Source organism: Delphinapterus leucas, chromosome 1 (assembly GCF_059928025.1).
Source record: "Delphinapterus leucas isolate spDelLeu-1000000601 "Yukka" chromosome 1, BTC_Dleu_Yukka2, whole genome shotgun sequence".
In the NCBI taxonomy this organism is placed as follows: Eukaryota; Metazoa; Chordata; class Mammalia; order Artiodactyla; family Monodontidae; genus Delphinapterus; species Delphinapterus leucas.
In genome coordinates this window covers 32496516-32521085 of record NC_143129.1, presented here as the reverse complement: position 1 = coordinate 32521085, position 24570 = coordinate 32496516, and the positions used below count along the sequence as shown (strand labels likewise).

Sequence of the window (24570 nt, the reverse complement as noted above, 5' to 3'; positions counted from 1 at the left end):
TGACCCACCTCCTAGAGAAATGGAAATAAAAACAAAAATAAACAAATGGGACCTAATGAAACTTCAAAGCTTTTGCACAGCAAAGGAAACCATAAAGAAGACCAAAAGACAGCCCTCAGAATGGGAGAAAGTATTTCCAAATGAAGCAACTAACAAAGGATTAATCTACAAAATTTACAAGCAGCTCATGTAGCTCAATGTCAAGAAAACAAACAACCCAATCCAAAAATGGGCAGAAGACCTAAATAGACATTTCTCCAAAGAAGATATACAGATTACCAACAAACACATGAAAGAATGCTCAGCATCATTAATCATTAGAGAAATGCAAATCAAAACTACAATGAGATATCATCTCACACCAGTCAGAATGGCCATCATCAAAAAGTTTACAAACAATAAATGCTGGAGAGGGTGTGGAGATAAGGGAACACTCTTGCACTGCTGGTGGGAATGTGAATTGGTACATCCACTATGGAGAACAGTATGGAGATTGCTTAAAAAACTACAAATAGAACTACCATATGACCCAGCAATCCCACTACTGGGCATATACCCTGAGAAAACCATAATTCAAAAAGAGTCATGTACCAAAATGTTCATTTCAGCTCTATTTACAATAGCCAGGGGATGGAAACAACCTAAGTGTCCATCATCGGATGAATGGATAAAGAAGATGTGGCACATATATACAATGGAATATTACTCAGCCATAAAAAGAAACAAAATTGAGTTATTTGTAGTGAGGTGGATGGACCTAGAGTCTGTCATACAGAGTGAAGTAAGTCAGAAAGAGAAAGACAAACACCATATGCTAACACATATATATGGAATCTAAGAAAACAAAAAATGTCATGAAGAACCTAGGGGTAAGATGGGAATAAAGACACAGACCTACTAGAGAATGGACTTGAGGATATGGGGAGGGGGAAGGGTAAGCTGTGACAAAGTGAGAGAGTGGCATGGACATATATACACTACCAAACGTAAAATAGGTAGCTAGTGGGAAGCAGCCACATAGCACAGGGAGACCAGCTTGGTGCTTTGTGACCACCTAGATGGGTGGGATAGGGAGGGTGGGAGGGAGGGAGATGCAAAAAGGAAGAGATATGGGAACATATGTATATGTATAACTGATTCACTTTGTTATAAAGCAGAAACTAACACACCATTGTAAAGCAATTATACTCCAATAAAGATGTAAAAAAAAAAAAAAAAGAAGAAGAAGAAGAATGCATAAGTGATCTGGAAGATAGAATAATAGAAATCACCCAATCAGAAGAGCAAAAAGAAAAAAAAATTAGAACAGTTTTAAGGGATCTTTGAGACAGCATCAAGCATATCAACATGCACATTATAAGGATCCCTGAAGGAGAAGAGAGAGAGAAGAGGGTTGAAAATGTATTTGATGAAATATGGCTGAAAAATTCCCAAACCTGAAGAAGGAAACAGATATCCAGGTTCAGAAAGCACAGAGGGTCCCAAACAAAATAAACTCAAACAGACCCAGACTGAGACATATCATAATTAAAATAACAAAGGTTAAAAATAAAGAGAGAATTCTAAAGGTAGCAAGAGAAAAACAAAAAGTCATATACAAGGGAACACCCATAAGGCTATCAGCTGATATTTCTGCAGAAACTTTGCAGGCCAGAAGGGAGTGGCATGATCTATACAAAGTGCTGAAAGGGAAAAATCTTCAATCTAGGATACTTTGCCCATCATGATTATTATTTAGAATTGAAGGAGAGATAAAGAACTTCTCAGACTAGCAAAAACTAAAAAAGTTCATTAATACTAAATCTACCCTAAAAGAAATGTTAAAAAGTCTTCTCTAAGTGGAATAGAATAGGCTATAACAAGAAGAAAGAATCTATAGGAAAGGGAAAAGAGGAAGAATCTATAGTAAAGGCAAATATATAGTAAAGGCTGAGGATCAACCACTGAAATAAGCTAGTATGAAGATTAAAAAACAAAAAAATGTAAAATCAACTATAACTACAATAATCAGTAAAGGGATAAACATGAAGATACAAAATATGACATCAAAACCAAAAATGTGGTGGAAGGGAGTAAAAAATGTAGATCTTTTAGATTGTGCTTGAACTTAAAGGACTACCTGTTTAAAACAGATGTAGCTATAGGTCAATATGTTGGAACCTCATGGCAACCACAAATCAGAAACATATACTAGATACACGGAAACTAGACAAAAAGGAACAAAAACATACCACTAAAGACAATCATCAAATCACAAGGGAAGAAACTAAAAGAACAGAGAAGAACTACAAAACAACCAGAAAACAAGTAACAAAACCACATTAATACATACCTATCAATAACTACTTTAAATGTCAATGGACTAAATGCACTAATCAAAAGACATAGGTTGGTGATTGGATTAAAAAACGAGACCCATCTATATGCTGCTTATAAGACATGCACTTCAGAACTAAAGACACACACAAACTGAAAATGATGGAATGGTAAAAGATACTTCATGCAAATGGAAACAACAAGAAAGCAGGGATAGCAATACTCTATCTGTCTAGCATATCAGACAAAATAGACTTTAAAACAAGGTCTATAATAAAAGACAAAGAAAGGCATTATATAATGATAAAGGAATCAATACAAGAAGAGAATGTTACACTCGTTAACATACATACACCTAATATAGGAGCACCTAGATATATCAGGCAAATATTAACAGACATAAAGGGAGAAATTGATAATAATACAATAAGAGTAGGGGACTTTAACACCCCACTTACATCAATGGACAAATCACCAGACAGAAAATCAATAAGGCAACAGTGGTCTTAAATGACACAATAGACCAATTGGACTTAATAGATATCTACAGGACATTCCATTCAAAACCAGCAGAATACACATTCTATTCAACTGCACATGGAATGTTCTCAAGAATAGATCACATGCTAGGCCAAAAAACAAGTCTCAACAAATTTAGAAGGACAGAAATTATATCAAGCATTTTTTTCTGACCACAACAGTATGAAACTAGAAATCAATCACAGGAAGAAAAACGGGAAAAGCACAAACACATGGAGACTAAACAACACACAACTAAAAAAACCAATAAGTCAATGAAAAAACTCAAAGAGGAAATCAAAAAATACTTGAGACAAATGAAAATAGAAACACAACTTTCCCAAATCTATGGGATGCAGCAAAAGCAGTTCTAAGAGGGAAGTTTATAGCAATACAAGCCTACCTCAAGAAATAAGAAAAATCTCAAATAAACAACCTAACCTATCACCTAAAGGAATTAGAAAAAGAGGAACAAACAAAGCCCAAAATAAGCAGAAGCAAAAAAGTAATAAAGATCAGAGAGAAAATAAATAAAATAGAGACCAAGAAAAAATAGAAAAGATCAATAAAAGCAAGAGCTTGTTTTTGGAAAACAAAAAAAATTAATGAACCTTTAGCCAGGCTCATCTAGAAGAAAAGAGGGCACCCAAATAAAATAAGAAATTAAGGAGAAGAAACAACAACCAATATCACAGAGATACAAAAAATCATAAGAGAATACTATGAATAGTTATATGCCAACAAATTGCACAACCTAGAAGAAATGGACAAATTTGTAGAAACATACAACCTTCCATGATTGGATCAGGAAGAAATATACAATCAATCTGAACCAACTTATCACTAGTAGCGAAATTGAATTTTTAATTAAAAAAACTCCCAGGAAACAAAAGTCTAGGACTGAAGAGCTTCACAGGGGAATTCTACCAAACACACAAAGAAGAGTTAATATCCCTTTCAAACTATTCCAAAAAATTGGAACACTACCAAATTCATTCTTCATGGCCATAATTAATTACCCTGATACCATCCCAGACAAAGACACCACAAAAAAGAGAATTACAGGCCAATATCTATGATGAATTTAGATGCAAAAATCCTCAACAAAATATTAGCAAAACGAATTCAACAATATATAAAATGATAAAGTGTGATTTATTCCAGGGATGCAAGAATTGTTCAGTATTCACAAATCAATCAATGTGAAACACCACATTAACAAAAGGGAGGATAAAGGTCACATAATCATCTCAATAGGCTCAGAGAAAGCATTTGACAAAATTCAACATCCATTCATGATAAAAACTCTCATCAAAGTGGGTATAGGGGGAACATATTTCAAAATAATAAAGGCCATTTATGACAAACCCAGAGCTAACATCACACCCAATGAAAGCCTTTCCTCTAAAATCAGGAAGAAAGCAAAGATGCCTACTCTCAACACTTCTATTTAACATGGTATTGGAAGTCCTAGCCGTAACAATCAGACAAGGAAAAGAAACAAAAAGCATCAAATTGGAAGAAATAAAACTGCTACTATTTGCAGATGACATGATACTATATGTAGAAAATCCTAATATCTCCACTAAAAAAAGCTACCAGAACTAATTAATGAATTCAGTGAAGTTGCAGGGTACAAGATTAATATATAGAAATCTGTTGTTTTTCTATATACTAATAATGAACTATCAGAAAGAAAAAGCAAGAAAACAATAAAGTTTAAAATTATATCAAAAAGAATAAAATACCTAGGAATAAACTTAACCAAGGAGGTGAAAGACCTATACTCTGAAACCTATAAAACATTGATGAAGGAAATTGAGGATGATACAAAGAAATGGAAAGATATCCTGTGTTCTTGGACTGGAAGAAGTAATATTAAAATGTTCATACTATTCATACTACCCAAAGCAATCTACATATTTAATGCAATCCCTGTCAAAATACCTATGACATTTTTCACAGAACTAGAACAAATAACCCTAAAATTTATATGGAACCACAAAAGACCCTGAATAATAGCCAAAGCAATCTTGAGAAAAATGAACAAATCTAGAAGGATCACACTCCCTCACTTCAGACTATACTACAGAGCTATAGTAATCAAAACAGCATGGTGCTGGCACAAAAACAGATATATAGGTCAATGAAACAGAATAGAGAGCCCAGAAATAAACCCACACACTTATGGTCAATTAATCTATGACAAAGGAGCCAAGCAAATGAAGAAAAGACAGTCTCTTCAAGAAGTGGTGCTGAGAAAACTGGACAGCTACATGCAAAAGAATGAAATTAGAACATTTCCTCACACCATATACATCAATAAAATCAAAATGGATTAGAGACCTAAATGTAGGGCCTGAACCATAAAAATTCTAGAAGATAACATAGGCAGAACACTCTTTGACATGAATAGTAGCAATATTGTTTTGGATATGTCTCCTAAGGAAAAAGAAACAAAAGCAAAAATAAACATATGGGGTCTAATTCAAACTTAAAAGCTTTTGCACAGCAAAGGAAACCACTGACAAAACAAAACTACAACCTACAGAATGGGAGAAAATATTTGCAAATGATATGACCAATAAGGGGTTAGTATCCAAAATATATAAACAATTCATACAACTCAATATCCAAAAAACAAACCACATTAAAAACTGGGCAGAAGATCTGAATAGACATTTTTCCAAAGAAGACATACAGATGGTAAACAGGCACATGAAAATATGCTCAACATTGCTAATTATTAGAGAAATGCAAATCAAAGCCACAATGAAATACCACCTTACACCTGTCAGAATGCCTACCATCAGGAAGTCTACAAATAATAAATGTTGGTGAGGATGTGGAGAGAAGGGAACCTTTGTACATTGTGGCTGGAATGTAAATTGGTGCATCCACTATGGAAAACAGTACAGAGTTTCCTCAAAAAACTAAAACTAGACTGCCATATGATCCAGCAATTCCACTGGTGGACATATATCCAAAGAAAATGAAAACACTTATTTGAAAAGATACATGCATCCCAATGTTTATAGCAGTATTATTTATAATAGCCAAGATATGGAAGCAACCTAAGTGTCCATTAACAAATGATAATGAAAAAGTGGTATACACACACACACACACACACACACACACACACACACACACACACAATGGAATATTACTTAGCCACAAAAAAGAATGAAATTCTGTCATTTGCAACAACATGGATGGACACAGAAAATATTATTCCTAGTGAAATAAGTCAGAGAGAGAAAGGCAAATACTCTATGTTATCACTTATATGTAGAATCTAAAAAATAAAAGAAACAAATGTATATAACAAAACAGAGATACAGATATAGAAAACAAAAACTTGTGTTTTTCAGTGGAGGGGGAAAAGGGGAGAGGCAAGATAGGGGTATGGGATTAAGAGACACAAACTACTATGTATAAAATAAATAAGCAACAAGGATATATTGTACAGCACAGGGAGTACAGCCATTACTTTGTAATAACTTTAAATGGAGTTAAATAATCTATAAAATCATAGATTAATCTATAAGATTATTTAGATTAATAGTTAGTTAAATAATCTCTAAAAATATTGAAATATTACCTCACACCTGTCAGAATGGCTATCATCAAAAAGTCTACAAATGATAAATGTTGGTGAGGATGTAGAGAGAAGGGAAGTTTTGTACACTGTTGGTGGAATGTAAATTGGTGCATCCACTATGGAAAACACTACGGAGGTTCCTCAAAAAACTAAAAGTAGAACTACCATATGATCCAGCAATTATGTTGTACACCTGAAACTAATATAATACAGTAAGTCCCCTACATACGAACCTTCAACTTACGAACTTTCAAAGATGCGAACGTGCGTTCGCATGTCCAATCACGTAAGTTAGTTCACATGTCTGGCGTACATTGTCAGGTGCGTGCATCCTCTGTAAGTGGTTGCGCTTTTGTGTACTTTACTGTGCAGTACTGTGTAGAACACCATAGTACAGTATCTTTATTTCAAGCCCAGGATCCCGGAAGCAAGTGTAAAACCAGCAGTGATGTAGCTGGTACTACTGTACTTTTCAAGGTACTTTACTGTAAGATTAAAAATGTTTTCTTATTTTTTCTGTTTCTTTGCTTTTATGTATTATTTGTGTGAAAAGTATTATAAACCTATTACAGTACAGTACTATATAGCCAATTGTGTTAGTTGGATACCTAGGCTAACTTTGTTGGACTTACAAACAAATTGGACTTACGAGCTCACTCTCAGAACGGAACAGGTTCATATGTAGGGAACTTAACTGTATTGTAAATCGACTATACTTCAATTTTTAAAAATCTGCAGTGGAAGACACCATAAACAAAGTAAAAAGACAGGTGGTTGAAATGTTTATTTATGGTATCTTTTAAGTACAGATTTTTTTAAATTGTGGTGAAGTATATGTAAGGTAAAATACAGTGAACATTTGGATGAATACCCTGTGTAGTTAGACAATGGAATGCCAAATAGCAGTTAAAATGAATGAACTAGGATGCTTGTAAGGGGGAATCAAATGATCAGCCGTGAAGTTCAGGTTGGATAGGGAAGGAAGAGAGACGAGAAAGGACCTGCTGATGAGGAAAACAGAGATCAAGAGACTGGAAATTTCTATGGCTTTATTTCAAAACCTAGTATTGAGTGGAAAAAAAAATCACCAAAAGATATTCACAGTATAATATCATGTATGTATATTTTCAAACCCATAAATCAATACTATATATGATTTGTGGATACATTTACATATAAGTAAAGTATAAAACCAGGATGGAAATGATAAGTAATAATTTTCACATTATTCTCTGTGTTCTTCTGCATATATGAAATATTTCCTAATTAAAAAAAATAAGTGCCTAAGCTACAGGCACAAGGTCCATGAAGAAAACTGGGGAAGTAGAATCAAGTGCCCACGTGGCGAAGTTAAAAGGACAATTCATCCTCTGAGACTTGGAGGGAAGGAGTAAAAATAAATGCAGAAAGTGACTGGTTTGGAAATAGGAATGTAGGAGTTGAGAAAGGTCATGTCTGATAGCCTTGATTTACTTACATGAAGTAGGAAGGAGGGCCACCTGTAAACTGAGAGAAGGGAGGGGTTGAGGAGGGTCTTTGAGGAGAATGTCAAAGGTCACTGAGGGTACTATGAGAAGGGGCTGGCTAAGGGCCTGTAAAAAGATTACTGGACAACACCAAAGGCACAACTGAGGTAAGATACCGTGAGTGGGTCCAATCCTCACACACAGTGAATGTCTGAAGTAGCACATGCACAGATGAAGAAGTCATAGATACCATCGAATGTTTAGGTTAGATATTACATGCAAGGGGAGGAACAGTTAAGTGCGTCCAGGATGCTCATGAGAGAGCAGGTCCGATGATCAAGCATGAGATTGGGCTGATTGGGGAAGGAAGAGCAGCTAGAAAGGAACTTCTGTGTAGCAGGAAAGCAGACAGGAAACAGAGGACTGGAAGTATCTATGAGGTCAAGGGGCAGGTGAGAGGATGTGAAAGATGGAAGATGTTGGGGTCAGAGAGTGGACTTTTGAAGCAGCACTACTTTGGACTATTGTGACAGTACTTTTCCCTAGGGGTAACTTTTTGTATCTCTGCAACAAGGAATCGCTTGATAAAGCTTGTTGCCTCCAATTCTTCTAGAATAATCGATTGAATAGTTGAGGTTAACTACAGAGGGACAGTCAGATCAATAAGGCTCAGTGTTCAATTCAACTGAACTATAGCAATACATAGTTGATAACCCGGTGTTCAATTAGGTATTTATCAGAGGCAAATTTGGGTGCTAATTAATTAAGCCTTGAGAAAGCAGGCAGACATGGGTAGTCACTAGGAAATTAGTGTGTGGACTAGGTCTCTAAATTATAATAAATGCCTTACCTTTGTAGAGAATGGCTCAGGAACAAGGTTGGGCAGAATTTTACAGATAAAACAATAATAGATTCACTATCAAACGTTAATAAGAATAAAGCAAGTCCTGGGAGTAGAATCCACCTAGGAATATGTCATCCCAGCTGCCTCTTTGCTTTCTTAATTCCCATGACAACCCATCCTAAACCAGAATTTGGTGCTACAGAAGCAACCCAGAGGAAAGAGTGGGACATAATTGCTCTACTGTGATGCAGGAAGTTCAGTAACAGGTAATAGGGGTGATTTAGGGCTACTCAAGATTTGTTTTAATCAGATATGGTAAGACACACAGACGTGGAAATGACTGTCATGAAGGAAGGTATATATTGTAAGTACCAATCCCGAGAAACAGGAGGCACAGCACACCATGTAGGGCCTCAGAAGGAAGCACCAGGGTCTGTCAGGAGACAGAGGAAGTGAGAGGAAAACAGAGGTAAGAGTCTTTATTGTGTTTTCTGTGGGAAGGAATGGATGAGACAGGGTAAGCAGGTTTAGGATTGGCTATTTTGAGTAATTTCAGTGGGCTCTGGGTGTAAATACTGTCTTGTTGTCTAGTACCTGATCTTGGGCAGGTAGATAGTGGCCCAGTGTGACCATCCATAAAGGAGGTGGCTGGGGATATGGGCTCTGGATTGGTTGGTTTGCATATGAAAGGCATTCCTAGGAGAGCTGTTTACTATCTCTAGGAGTTAACCCTGGGAAGGCATCCCTCCAAGGTAAGCAAGGCCCTAGATATTAAAGCATCACATTACAGAAAGTAAAAGACAACGTTAATACAATGGGCTATCTAGAGTGACCACACAGGACTGAAAACATATGTGTCTAATGGATCAACAGAGAGATCTCTCCTTGCCAATTCCCAAAGTGGAACTGCAATAGCAGAGAAGTTACAAATTGTAGGGAGAAGTTACAAAATGTAGTAACATTCATGAATCTCTCAGGTTTAATTAGTATTATATCTCACATTAATGAAGTTTAATGAAAATAAGCCATGCTTACACAGGCAAGTATTTTGACCCCATATTCTCAATGAAATACACAGAACATCAAAGATCATTATAAACCCAGAAAGTATGTCAGGCAATTTATGCTTATTGCCACTAGATGACACTGTAGCTTATTGCTTTTGTGATTGTCAAAAGATGCCTGCTCAGAGTTCAGTTAAGATCTTTTTTATTTAAATAAAACATAGGGCTTTGCAACTAGTTTTTATTAATTCAAGAATCTGATGGCATTCAGAAGATGCGGTCAAACATGCTGCACCTTCCAAAGCTCCTAGAATTAGAGCTTTGCCCAAATCCCTGAAACTGCATAGAAAATTGTGTGCATGCCCACACACATGTGCATTTTCCTGTGGGGAGGGTCCAGAGCTCTCATTAGAGTTTAGAGTTCTCTGTAACTCCCATCACATGCCAAGAAAGAAGTGAAGAACCAATCCCCACTTAACTACACCTGAGTTCATCTCTATGACTTCCAAAAACTAATTAAAGATAGAAACAAAATAAGTTCTCAGATAACACTTTCTGACACTTAAAGATGTTTTCTTCTCAATTTGTGAGAAAGGAACAAAAACTGTTTTTTATGACCATGGGTGGATAGTAGTGAGTTACAGCCGACCTGCAAAGCTAGACAGAATGACTGCAAAGTCAGGCAGAGATCTGGGCAGTGAGTAAGGGGTCACTGTGAAGCATCTGCTGTTTTTTTACGAATAGACACAGAGATGTGAAGCAAGAAAATATATCAGACACTGAGGCAACCTGCCTGAGACCAAGGTCCTAAGTGAAATTTCCATCCAAGGGGTGTGGGGGACAATTTCATTCATAAAAATGGGCAATAACTGATGGAGAAGAAAGGCATGTAACCATTTTTAAAACAGTCAAGCTCTGGTATTCAAAGGTATGACTTTATCAGTAACTGACTTTAGCTTTTTTCTCAAGGCCCTATTTTCATATGGTAGCAGAAAAAATCATAACAATTTGAAGGAATGCATCTCTTTTAAAACGTACTGAGTTTGGGGTAAATACTGTAAGCTCAGGGGGGCTTATGTCTCCAGTCCTGACATCAGGGGAGTGGGCACCCTGTCCATGTTGGACTGTCTGCTGGTGGTATCTGCTGTTGGTGGAAGTCATCATGCATTCTCTGAGCAGGGGTTGTGCATGAATATAGCTCCAAGGGGCTTATGACCGTTTCTGCTTCTCAACCACACCTCAACTCTTACTGAAGCTGCTGATCTTCTAACACTTAGCCACATCTTCCAGCTGGTTCCTCCAGAGAGATCTGTACCTTCTCAGTTCTAATCATAGTAGTTCTGTGCTTTAATTCTCTGGTACATAATAGGCACCCAAAGAGTATTTGCTGATTAAGTAACACCAAGGAACCCTTGCTTTGCCCTTCCTCCATTCATCGCTCCCTTCCATCTTTCTCCCTGCTACCAGCCATGACAGCATGGCCTCACCTACTCACCTTATCAATACACGGTTCCTATCAAACTGAAGAGAACTTATGGTTCCAACTGTTAAAAAAGTGAAAAGTTTCTACTTCCTTACTATGGGATTTATTTTGAGAGCTGAAGGAAACCTATACTGTAAGTACTGTTATTATTTTGCAGATAAGAAAGTCGAGGCTTCAAGAGTTTATGTAACTTCCCCAGGGTCACAAAGCTAAGTGATAAAGACAGGATTCAAACCTAAGTACATCTGTCTTGACAGCTGGAGCTTTTAGCCCTTCTGCACTTAAACTATTATTTTTGTGTTCGCTGTCTCTTTCAGATACAATGACAGTGGCTATGTTGAAGATGTTGAAGTAAATTTCATAGTGTGGGAAATACATGGCAGGGATGACTATAGCTTTAACAACACTATGAAGAAGGTATGACATTTTGGATTTAAATAGAATTTAGCATGCAATTAGACAAGTCTTTCCATTTTAAATCTATATATAAATTATCTAAGGAAGACAAAACCAGTCAGCTGTAGGTAGGAAAAATAAATATGACCTCTATATTGAATTCTATGACTATGAAAATTCATTTATGAAAAAAGAAATCACTGTCCTATAGAACGGACTTAAAGGGGTCAGAAAAGATAATGTTTATAGTAGGATGATGCAATTATTGATTAATATTTTATTTTCTCTCCACATTGTATTTAATGTTTGATTATTTATGGGCCTGCATTTCACTCTCAGACATTCATCACATTTGTGCTAAATCAAATGGACACACTCTAGGCTTCATCTCACTTTGACTTCTTTGCAGCATTTGACCCACTGACCGTGGCTTCACTGTCCCCACACTCTCCTGGTTTTCCTTCATCCTCCATGACTGGTCATTCTCAGCCTCCACAGTGAATCCCCTTTATTCTTCCTGTTCACTTTGCAGGCCACAGCAGAAAGGCCTTCCTACTCCAAATCACCACAGTTCACTCCCATCTCTTCTACGTGGGGCTTTTTGCCCTTGAGGGCCTCCCATCATGATGGAGCCTCTCTAGAAGTTACCAGCATTGGTTCCTGAGATTTGTCAGAGATCTCATACAAAACCAGGGATGACTCCTTCCAAAGTAACTTTCTCATCTACCAGAGACCTTCATTCTCCAAGAAGTAGAACCTACATGGGTGACAACAAAGAGAACTGAATTCCACCTGCTACTCCCCTCCACATTACTGCAATTATGTGACCAAACAAATCCATCACATCGCACATTCCTGCCTCATTCACAACTAAGTCGGACCATGTGACTGATTCTTATCACTGGAGTATGAGCAGAAGTGATATGTGTCCAGGATGAAGTACTTAAGAACTTCACATGCACCTCCATGCTTCCCATCTTCCTTCACCTGTCAATATATTACAGCAACGATTAAAGATGGAGTAGATGTGAACTGGATGAAGGGGATAAGGGACTTCAAGAAGCCACTAGATTTTTAAAAGTCTGAGTTTTTAATCTACTTTTTTGAGGAGAGTCATCCATAGGAGCCATTTAACCAGGGACATCTGCATTGGATTATGTGTGATCAAGAATTAAAATTTAATGTGTAAAACCCCTGAGGGTTGGAGTTTTTATTGCAGCAAAGCCGACCAGTATAGCTCCTCCTATTAAAATTACATTTAAATGCAAACATTTCAGTCTCTGGACCCTTTAGCTCTCTCTTTCCCACTATTCCTCTGCCTCTTTTTCTCACACAATCTAGATATCTCTAGATATCTAGAGAAACCCTCTGCTTCTCCCATTTTTCTTCTCTTCATTGCCTATCTAACTTAAACTCCACAGTTCGGTCCTTCGGCTATTGTCTCCCCAATGCCTATATGTCACTTTCCCCAATATTGTTCTTGTTTAGTGTTACGCAACTTTAAACATTAATCTTTCTGCCTTATCCATGCCTATATCTGAGCTACTAATCGCTTCTAGAAAAAAAATTAAAATTGCAATAACTGGAAGTATGAACTCAACTATTGGGAGTGATTACTGAAAAGAGAATTAGCCATCTAGAAGAGAGGTCAGAGGGAAATATCCAGAATTACACGTAGAGAGATAAACTGATTTAAAATATAGAAAAGGAACATAAAGGAGATCCAAAGCTAAGATCTAAGAACTGGAGTCCTAAGAAAAGAGAAGAGAGAGTGTTGGTCAGAAGCAACATTTTCCAAAACTGATGAAAGACATCAAGGCACAGAAAAAGTAATCTGCATCCAAAAACATCACAGTAAAATTTCCAAAATCAAAAATCTTTAAAGTATTCAGAGCAAAAAAAGATAACTTACCTTCAAAAAAGTAACTATAAGATTTAAAGCTTATTTCTCAATAGAAACAATAAAAACCAGAAGTATTTGAAGAAAACTATTTTTAAGTTACTGAAAGAAAATAATTCCCAAACCTAAAATTCTGAATACAATAGAAATAGCATTTTAAAAAATGAAAGTGAACAACAGATAATGTCTTACAAGGTACATGAAATTAAAAGAGGAAAAAAGTTTAAGAAAGAAATGAAGGATGAAATAAAAATGATTGGAGAGAAAGTGACAAATATTGAGGATAGGCAAAGAATAACTGGAATTCCTGAAAAAGGAGAACCAAGGCAAAGGAACAAAACAAATACTAATAATTCAACAAAACACAACCACCCCCCACCGAAAAAATATTTCAAACTTCTTATTGAAAGAGCATACCATATACTTCAGAATATCAAATCAGAATAGCCAACCCATGTGGGCATATAGGCAAAAAAGCAAGAAATTTATAAGGAAAATTAAATTATCATCAGACATTTTATAGCAGTGTTGTATGCCAGGAGAAAGCGGAGTCAAATATTTAAGATACTAAAGGAAAATAAATACAAGCCAAGGATTTTACATCCAGCAAAACTGAATACACTGTAAATGGCACAAACCGCTCTCAGTAGGTAGAAAGCTCTGATAATATTGCTCGCAGGAGCCCTTCCTGAGTAATTTACTAAGTAAGAAGCTTCAGAAAATCAAAAATACTAAAGAGATATCAACATAAGGACTAGGAGGAAGCATTATAATATAGTATATAGCTACTTACAAGACTAAAACAAAATGAGGGTTAAATGGGTTAGAATGTAATATATAATGGGTGTATTCTCTGACAATGTAGATCTAGTACAATTATAAAATATGATAGGAGAATGTGAAGAGCATATACAAGGGAAAAGTATAAGTGTTTTCAGTAATCATGACACTGGTGATAATATTTGTATTGTTTTTCTAAAGTTTTGGGGTGTATAATGTAAGATAAACCAAATGTGTAATAATGACATTTTCTAATACCACCATTCCTCACCAAGTGTTTTGTTGTAAAAGCAAGAAGATACATATGTTAAGATAGAAGAAGTTAGACAAAAATCTTGAATTCGAATAGGACTCAATATGAACTCATGAGGTATTGGATATTGCTCTGGATATAAATTTATTAATCAAATAGAGAGATAGATAAAATTATCCTATTCTGACCGTTAAAATCTTAGAAACATAACAAATCAGTAGCTGAAAGTATACTTAGTAGCCAGATTGTTGTTTTGAAATACCGTTTCCCACTAAACGTACTGGGCATTCTTAGATAAATTGCTGATTCCACGCCTGAAGGAAGAAATGTACAAGATGAGCCTAGAATAGTTTGGCATACCCAATAGCAAGGAAGTATCAAGGACTGCTAGAGTCATTTAAAAGTAAGCACAAATCGGGCTTCCCTGGTGGCGCAGTGGTTAAGAATCCGCCTGCCAATGCAAGGGACATGGGTTCGAGCTCTCGTCCCAGAAGATCCCACATGCCGCGGAGCAACTAAGCCTCTGTGCCACAACTACTGAGCCTGCGTTCTAGAGCCCGTGAGCCACAGCTACTGAGCCTGCATGCCTAGAGCCTGTGCTCCACAACAAGAGAAGCCACCGCAATGAGAAGCCCGCACACCACAACGAACAGTAGCCCCCACTCACCACAACTCGAGAAAACCTGCACGTAACAACAAAGACCCAACACAGCCAAAAATAAACTAAATTAATTAAAAATAAATAAATAAAAGTAATCATAAATCAACATCAAGAGGTTTCTACTGGCCAAAGATGGGACAGTTTGAGCTTCCTGGAGAATAATTATTGCAATGGAGTAAAACTCATTAAATATATTAAATCGAGGAATTCATGATTTTTTTTTTTAAATCACCTTTACAGAATGATAGGAAACCAATTCCTTATTTTGAAAACTGGTAAATAAAGAGAAACAAATATTTATCCTATTTTCTTCAAATGAACTCTACCAATGGACAAACAAACAGTAGATGAGGGGAAGCATCTCTTTATAAAATTATTCCAGTTGACAAATGAAAAAATAGAATTGAAATATCACCATTTTATAATCCAAATAATAGAGGTTATTATAAACAAATTTATATCAACAAATTTGGCAATGGACAAATGCCTTGAAAAATACACCAAAATTTCTTGTATTCCCCCCTCCAAAAAATAGAAAACTCTAATCTCAGATGGCTTTCCTGATGAAGTCTACCAAATATTTAAGAAAAATTTTACTTCAGCCTTATAAAAACTCTTCCAGAGTATAAGGGTGGGAGGAAACACTTTCAACTCATTTTGTGAATCCAGGAGGACTTGATGAGGACCTTAAGAGAAGAGATGATGAGCCAATCTGACTCATACCATAGATACAAAACACCTGAACAAAATTCTAGCAAATCAAATACAGCAACTTATTAAAAAATAATCCAGGGCTTCCCTGGTGGCCCAGTGGTTAAGAATCCACCTGCCAATGCGGGGTCACAGGTTCGAGCCCTGGCCCGGGAAGATCCCACATGTCACAGGGCAGCTAAGCCTATGAGCCACAACTACTGAGCCTGCACTCTAGAGCCCACGAGCCACAACTACTGAAGCCCGCGTGCCTAGAGCCCGTGCTCCGCAACAAGAGAAGCCACGACAGTAAGTCTGTGCACTCCAAGGAAGAGTAGCCCCCACTCGCCGCAACTAGAGAAAGCCCATGCACAGCAACAAAGACCCAACACAGCCAAAAATAATAATAATAATCCATCCAGGCCAAGTTTTCTTTATTTCATATATTAAGCATTGGGGATTTTGAAAATCAAAGTAATCCACTATATTAACAGTATAAATAAGAAAAGGCATAAGATTATTACAACAGTTGATGAAAAGTCATCTGATTAAAAAGTTATCACCCATACATAACACTATTTTTTAAATAAATCTTGGAAAATTATAAATAAATGGTAACTTCCTTAACCTAATAAAATGTCAATACAAAAAACCTGTATAAAACATCATACTTAATGGTGAAAATGTGAAAGCCTTCCCTCTGAAATCAGGAATGAAACAAGGAAGCATGTTCTAACCATTTCTATACAACATTGTTCTTGATGTCTGTAATAAGGTAAACAATAAACAATACAAATAAATTAAAAGTGTAAGGATTGGAAAGGAAGAAATGAAACTCATATTCACAGATAACATGGTTGTTCATCTGAAACAAAGTTAATAAGTGAGTTTAAGAAGTCCTCTCTGTACAAGGTCAATATACAAAAGTCCATTGTTTTTCTGTATATCAGCAAACATTTAAATAATTTAAAAATTAGATATATAATTTTCAGCAGCACTAAACTATATTAAATACTTAGAAATAAATTGATATGTAAAACATATGTATATATATATATATATAAAACCTTTCTATATATAAAACCTTTTGACAGAGTGGCTGTTTGCATGAAGCTCAGACATGGAAGTCAATGACTGAGCTTAACAAGCGCCTCCCATTAGAAGAAGCCTGGGGACCTGCGGTAAGAAAAATATTACCTTGCAAATTGTTTATTTATAATAACTAACTTGGCGTTTTAGTATTAAGTGCTTAATGGAAACACTTTGGGTTTAAATTTGATTTTGTAAATCAAATCCAATTTTTCTATTGGATTATATTATGATTTCCAAAATGCTTCATCTTAATTCTATTTGATCTTCTGTTGCCCCTGCATTACTAACAATTTTGTTTTAATTTTCTCTTCTGAAAATCTGTTTGCAGATTATTAAATATCTGACAAACATGTTAAAGCATTGAGACTGAGTCTTTCTAAAGAATACCTGAAGTTTCAATCTTGTGTAACTGAAAGATCATTTCTGAATGTCAGTTATCAATCCTATACTGTTTTCAAGTGAATTTTCTTAAATTGAAATTAATTTATGTTATTTGGCAAATCAAATCATATCTCATGAATAAAATGTGACATATGAGGCACTTCAGCCTGTAAAATGTAAACCCTACAATAAGAATGTTATTTTGCTTCTACGTCAGAACCTATACATGTCAAGATAGAGATATATACAAATGATATGTATCTTCCTCTGTATTCTCAACTCCAAACCATCCATTTTCCATCCACCACTCCCTATCTTCCTAGTAACATTATTCTAGGAGCTTTACTCCAACAATCCTTTGAACAATTCTTCCAGCTCAACATAACCTTCAATTCATTGATCCTACCACCCTCACCCCACCCCCGGTTCTCTTTTCCCTCCTTATCCAGCTTAAATTCCACAGTCAATAGTCATATCACTCTATTAATATGACCCTCAATTCTTTTGCCCTCCCCCACTTCTTTATGTTTGCATAGCTAAATCACAACCTTAGTTAAGTTCAACTGTCCACCTTAGCACCTGACTGTGGCCAGAGAAAAACATACCCATGCTGACTTGGTTCACTTTCATCTCATGATTAAAACGGTCCCATAATACTGCCCAACAAATATTTCTTTACCTCATTCTCTCTTCCCCTCTCATAAATAGTTATTGCATGCTTTCTCCTCTTCCCCCATCCTCGTTCTTATCTAATGAACTTGCTTTCTTTATCAAGAAAATTATGGTAGTTATTAGACCTGGGGCAAGACCCTTCTATCTAATTTTATTTAAAGAAGCACATATTTTAGAATGTGCAACATGTTGCCATATTGTTTTTAATATTTTCACAACTAAAATTTCTTATAACTAGTTTCCCTTGTAATGCAACCTATTTTATGTTATTATTTTTAAAAACATTATTCTGAGAGGGGCCCATAGTAGTCCATAGGTTTCACCAGATTGCCAAAGGGGTCCATATAAAAATAAAATACAACTTTATATATATTTTAAAATCTATTTTTATATATTTATACACACTCACTATGATGTTATGAGCCCCTGATATAGGTATAAAAAGAAAAGTACTAAATCTTGGGTCATTTCAGTATTTAGAGATGGGGGAAATGAGGAGAGGCAAAGGAGGTGAAAAAGGAATAATCCAAGAAGCAAGAGAAGATCCAGGCAAGTATGATGTTTTGGACCTCATGTAAAGCAAGTCTCACCAGAAGGAGGGAGGGATCAAGTGTGTTAAATTCACTACTAAGATAGGTCAACTATGATGAGGATTGAAACTTGATCATTTACTTCAGCAGCAGGGAGGTAACAGGTAACCTTGACAGGATCAGTTTTCGTAGGATAGTGAGAGACAAAACCCTACTGAAGTGGGTTTAATTAGTATGGAAAAAAGAACTCAAAGCAGCAAGAATAGACAAGAATAGTCTCTGCAGAGGAGTTTTGCAGTAAGGAGAGAAATGGTGTAGTGGCTGGAGAGCAATGGGTTGAAGAAAGGGTCTTTTTTTTTTAATAATTGGGAAAAATAACCACATGTTTACTGATGGGAATATTCCAACAAACAAGAAAACAGATGATGCTTCAAACTTAACGTGTCTGAAACTGAGTTTCTGATATCCACCCTCCAGACATACTCCCCCAACATTCTTTCCCACCCCAGTTAATAAAAATTCCATCCTCCCAGTTTGCTCAGGATAAAAGCTAAATGTCGTCTTATGCTCCACATTTGGTCTTTCAGCAAATCTTGTTGGCTCTTTCTTCAAAGTATATTCTGAATTTGGTCACCCTGTGCCACCCCAACTGCCACCGCACTGTTTCAAGCCACCATCACCAACCATCTGGGTTATAACCATAGCATCCTAAATGGTTTCCCTGCTTCGGGCTGGCCCACCATGAATCCATCCACAACACAGCACCAAGACTGATCCTACTAAGACATAAATCAGAACGTGCCACTCTTCTGCTCAAAACCATGCGATGCTTCCCATGTCACTTAGAGTTATGACAAAGCCAGCAGGACTCCCTGCACCCCATCCCCACTGCACCCCCATCATGACTAGCTAATGCCTTTCTTCAGGTCTTTACTTGAAAATCAACTCATCAATGAAGACTTCCCTGGCCACTCTACCAAAAAAGTTAAACATCACCCCGTGACAGTTGCTATCTCCCTTCCCTATTTTCTTTAATGTCATTAGCATTTATAACTCTCTGACACATTATATAGTCTATTTATTTATCCTATTTATTATCTGGATCCCCAACTGAAATGTAGGCTCCATAAGGGGAGGGAATTTTATTTGTTTTGTTCACTGGTGTATCCCCAGCATCTAACCCATTATGGGTGCTCAATAAATATTTGTGGAACTAATTCATTAATTATAGGTCACCCACCTATTACAAACAGTATTATTCTGCTATTTAAAAAATCATAAGGAAGTAAACTAGTAATGGAATCCGTTAAGAACAAAACTTACCCTTCTAACTTCTTGTTGAAGGACATCCAAGAATCTGGGGTTGAGGGTAAATGTAAGTGACCCTCTTACTCAGAATCTCACAAAGGGCACCCAAATGTTATAAGATATGACAAAATAACATAGTCCTAGGAAGGAATGAGCTACCTGATAATTAACAGTCATGGAGATTGCCTCAATCGGTATGATACAGTGCAGTAGTTCTCAAATTTTAGAATCACCTCGAGGTGACATCAGAATCACCTAGAGGACTTGCTAAAACAGATCTCTGGGTCCTACCTCAAAAGTTTCTGATTCATCAGATCTGGGGCCAAGCCCTCGAATTTGCATTTCTAACAAGTTCCCAGGTGATGCTGATACTGCTGATCTGGGGACCACATTTAAGAAACATTGAAGTAGTAGCTTACCTTCTATAAAGATTCTGGAGTGCCCACACCAGGCCCTAAGTGTTCAGTTCTACCATATGAGAGACAAAAATCTCACAACTAAAAGGGTGGATTCAGTCTGGAGTCTGAATATAGTAGAAGGCAGGTACCTGCAAAGACTATTTATGTCCTAGTGAGTAAGGCTATGCTTACTGAAGAGTGTCACTGTATATTTATTCAACATGACAATCAGAGGTGCTCTCTTCCTGAAACATATACCTGAAATGAAATAGCCTTCCAATTGCTACATAGTCCTGATTCTACAAGGATGAATGACACTTGCATAAAAATCTGTGAAGTAGCTCTAGAGACTGTAAATTCTCAAGAGAAAATCTGAAGGACTCATAAACAAAAGTGGCATTTTCACAGGTTCTTCCAAGTTAATGTTGGAGTTTGAGAAGGAAAGGGAGAATGTGGGTTATGAATGGCTGGCTACATACTTATAACTCAGGATGTGAGTTGAGTTTCTAGACATGACTGGCATAGCAATCCGAGAAGTCCTTGGCTAAAGATGAATTGTATTTCTCTTTCTGACTTACTTCACTCTGTATGACAGACTCTAGGTCCATCCACCTCACTACAAATAACTCAATTTTGTTTCTTTTTATGGCTGAGTAGTATTCCATTGTATATATGTGCCACATCTTCTTTATCCATTCATCTGTAGATGGACATTTAGGTTGCTTCCATGCCCTGGCTATTGTAAATAGAAAAACAAACACCGTATGCTAACACATATATATGGAATCTAAAAAAAAAAAAGGTTCTGAAAAACCTAGGGGCAGGACAGGAATAAAGATGCAGACATAAAGAATGGACTTGAGGACATGAAGAGGGGGAAGGATAAGATGGGACTAAGTGAGAGAGTGGCATGGACATATATATACTACCAAATGTAAAATAGATAGTTAGTGGGAAGCAGCCACATAGCACAGGGAGATCAGCTCGGTGCTTTGTGACCACATAGAGGGATAGGATAGGGAGGGTGGGAGGGAGACACAAGAGGGAGGAGATATGGGGATATATGTATATGTATAGCTGATTCACTTTGTTATAAAGCAGACACTAACACACCATTGTAAAGCAATTATACTCCAATAAAGATGTTAAAAAAAAAAGAATTGTAATTTATGAGGCCAGGGCTGACATGTTTTCTTAGAGGCTATATAGCTTGATCAAGTGGGCTTTCAACTTAAAAAGAAAAGGGAAAAACACAATAATTGGAAAAAAAAAAGTCTGTTACTACAATAGGAAATATCAGGCATGACACAGAAATAGGAGCAACAATCAGTGGGAATCATCTTTCACATTAGGAAATAACTAGGTAGAAAGTTGGAAGCAATATAAATATTCCCAGGTGTCTATACACAAAAAATGCATGTAATGATGGAAGATGAATGTGTCCTTATCGGCAATGCATTGCTGTGAGGATATGTGTCCAGTTCCTGCACATATTTAGTATGTGCCACATATTCTTTCAATTAAGTTCATGGTTTCATGTATTAACTCACTTGGTAGAACAAGAAGTTCCCAGGCCCGTGTTGGCCTACAAGAAACTCCACCACCAACAAAAAAATAATAATAAGACATATCATGTTTTCTAAGTTAGGGTACATCAAAAAATGATTGGTTGCCACAGGTAGGGGGTGAAATGGGTGAAGGTGGTCAAAAGGTACAAACTTACAGTCATAAAATAAATGTCATCGACGTGCAATGTACAGCATGGTGACTGTAGTTAATAATACAGTATTGTATATTTGAAAGTTGCTAAGAGAGCAGATCTTAGAAGTTCCCATCATAAGAAAAAATATGTAACTATGTATGGTGATAGATGTTAACTAGACATATTGTGGTTATCATTTTGCACTATATGCAAATATTGAATTATTATGCTGTACACCTGAAATTAATATGTTATAGGTCAATTATATCTCAAAAATAAATAAAGTACTTACATACAAATAAAGGCAGAAGTGAATTTTTTGATGTTCAAAAGAAAAAAATAACAATGATGAGTCTCTTACTTGTTTTTCATTAATCTACACCTAACATATTGCTTTATAAATGTGCCAGAGAGTGCAGTAGTAGAAAGGTAGACAAAGGGAAGAAATAATAGTAAATGTGATAAAGGAGAGACATAGAAGAATTATTTTGCAGTTTATCAAAACATACAGTAACACTTCATGAAATTGTAAAAAATCGTTAAGAGTTTTAGGGATGGGACTTATAATTAAAATATAATTATGGAATTATTCACCTATGTAAAAGAAAATGACCTGTAAAGAAGGAAAGTAGAGGAATTTTCAGTGTGAAGGCAATATTCACCTTCAAAAAAAATTTTCAAACAGGAGGGTAAATACTGGAGTATATATAAATAGAGGTAAAATGAGAGAGCTATAGAAGGGACTTCTATGTATACCAGATCACATAGCCAAATAACGGAACTATATGAACTGTCCTGATTATCTCCAAAACTAAGTAGAGTTAAGAAAGAATACAATATCTGCATATTGAAAAATGTCAAAATGTAGGGAGAATATGAAGGAAAGAACAAGAAATAAATACCACTTGAATAAATGGGAGTTACTCACTCAAAAGCTATAGAAAAATTCAGCCTCACTGAGAATACATGACAGAGAGACAAGCAAGACTTTAAGTAGGGTGTGAAAGCATACAGGACCTACAAGAATCCAGAAGAAATGCCATGCATTATTTTAGGATTTTATTTTATTACCTTAGCTTTAATAAAGTGACTTTAAAAATATACAGTGTTTATGCTTTTTAAAAAGGGAACAGGAGATAAATAAATGAGACCCACAGAGAGACAGTAGTGGTAATGGGGATAAATAAAAGTCTTAGGGGAAGATTTGACTACTGTATCCATACCTTATGATCAAAATAGTGTCTGTCCCAAATTAAGCACCCTTGAAGGATTTTGTGGTTTTCAATTTAGGGAAATTAAATGCTTACAGATTCTCAACACCTTAATGTATTATTGTTTGCAAATAAATAAACACAGCATTTTCTTTCACTAAGCTTCACTTTTTATCAAACTTGAACCCAAGATAGCCTCTAAAAATACTATACTACACGAAAATGATAGAAGAGATAGGAATAACTATTATATCTCTAAATAATTTTCCAAAATAAATATATGAGTATATAATTTTGTATATTAAAGTCAGCTAATGACCTAAAGGTTTTTGTCTTTGTTTTCTACTCAGAACTATAAGCACTGTTTTTCTTATGCTATTGGAAAACCAGGAGACTTAAATCAACCATATGAGATTATCAACAAGTCTAACCGTAACCATTTAGTTTGGCCCTTGGACCATTCTGGAATGTATGTGTTTCGTGTGAAGATCCTGGATCCAAACTATAGGTGAATATAAATGTTCCATTATAATAGTTTTCGCCTTAGTTCCTAAAAATTAAATTTTTGTTTTCTTGATTTAATTTGATACCACCCAGCTATCCAATTAAAAGCATACCTCATTTTATTATGCCTCACTTTATCGTGCTTCAATTTACAAACTGAAGGTTTGTAGCAACCCTTTGTCAAGCAGGTTTGTCAGAGCCGTTTTTCTAACAGCATTTGCTCACTTCATGTCTCTGTGTCACATTTTAGTAATTCTTGCAATATTTCAAACCCTCCACCAGCAAAAAGATTATGATTTGTTGAAGGCTCTGGTGATTGTTAGCATTTTTTGAGAAATAAAGTATTTTTTAATTAAGGTATGCACAGTCTTTTTTTAGACATAATGCTATTGCACACTTAATAGACTACAGTATAGTGTAAAAATAACTTTTACACCCACTGGGAAAGCAAAAAGTTTGTGTGACTCACTTTATTGCAGTATTCATTTTATTGCGGTGGTTTGAAACTGAACCCACCTCTCCAAGGTATACCTGTCATATTTGTTTTTTCATTTTGGAGCAATCCTGTTAAACATTCTATGGGAGTGGGAGATAAGATTTCATGTTAAACATTAATTAAATTAATCGATTCACAATTACATTCTGAGTACTTTACTATGTTTCATTGCTATGATAGATGCAAATAGAGCATAAGGATAATCTCAGCCTTTAAGATGCTTGTAATTAAACTGGTTGGGGAAGGAAGAGTGGAGGGTACACATAAAACCAAGGGAGGTTAAATCAGAGCAAACACATGATATATTTTTCAAATATAATTATTTGTATTATTGATAGGCATAATAATAATTCAGAGATG

The 24570-nt window shown here is 36.0% G+C and overlaps 1 protein-coding gene across 1 annotated transcript in view; it reads left to right on the top strand.

The window, feature by feature from the left end:
* The window catches only part of CATSPERE (catsper channel auxiliary subunit epsilon), a 249588-nt gene that overhangs the window by 207224 nt on the left and 17794 nt on the right, over window positions 1–24570 (top strand). Inside the window, exons 18-20 of the mRNA XM_022579421.2 lie at window positions 11554–11653; window positions 17011–17097; window positions 23561–23718. Of these exons, the coding sequence (XP_022435129.2) occupies window positions 11554–11653; window positions 17011–17097; window positions 23561–23718 (345 nt within the window). The remainder of the gene's footprint in view (window positions 1–11553; window positions 11654–17010; window positions 17098–23560; window positions 23719–24570) is intronic.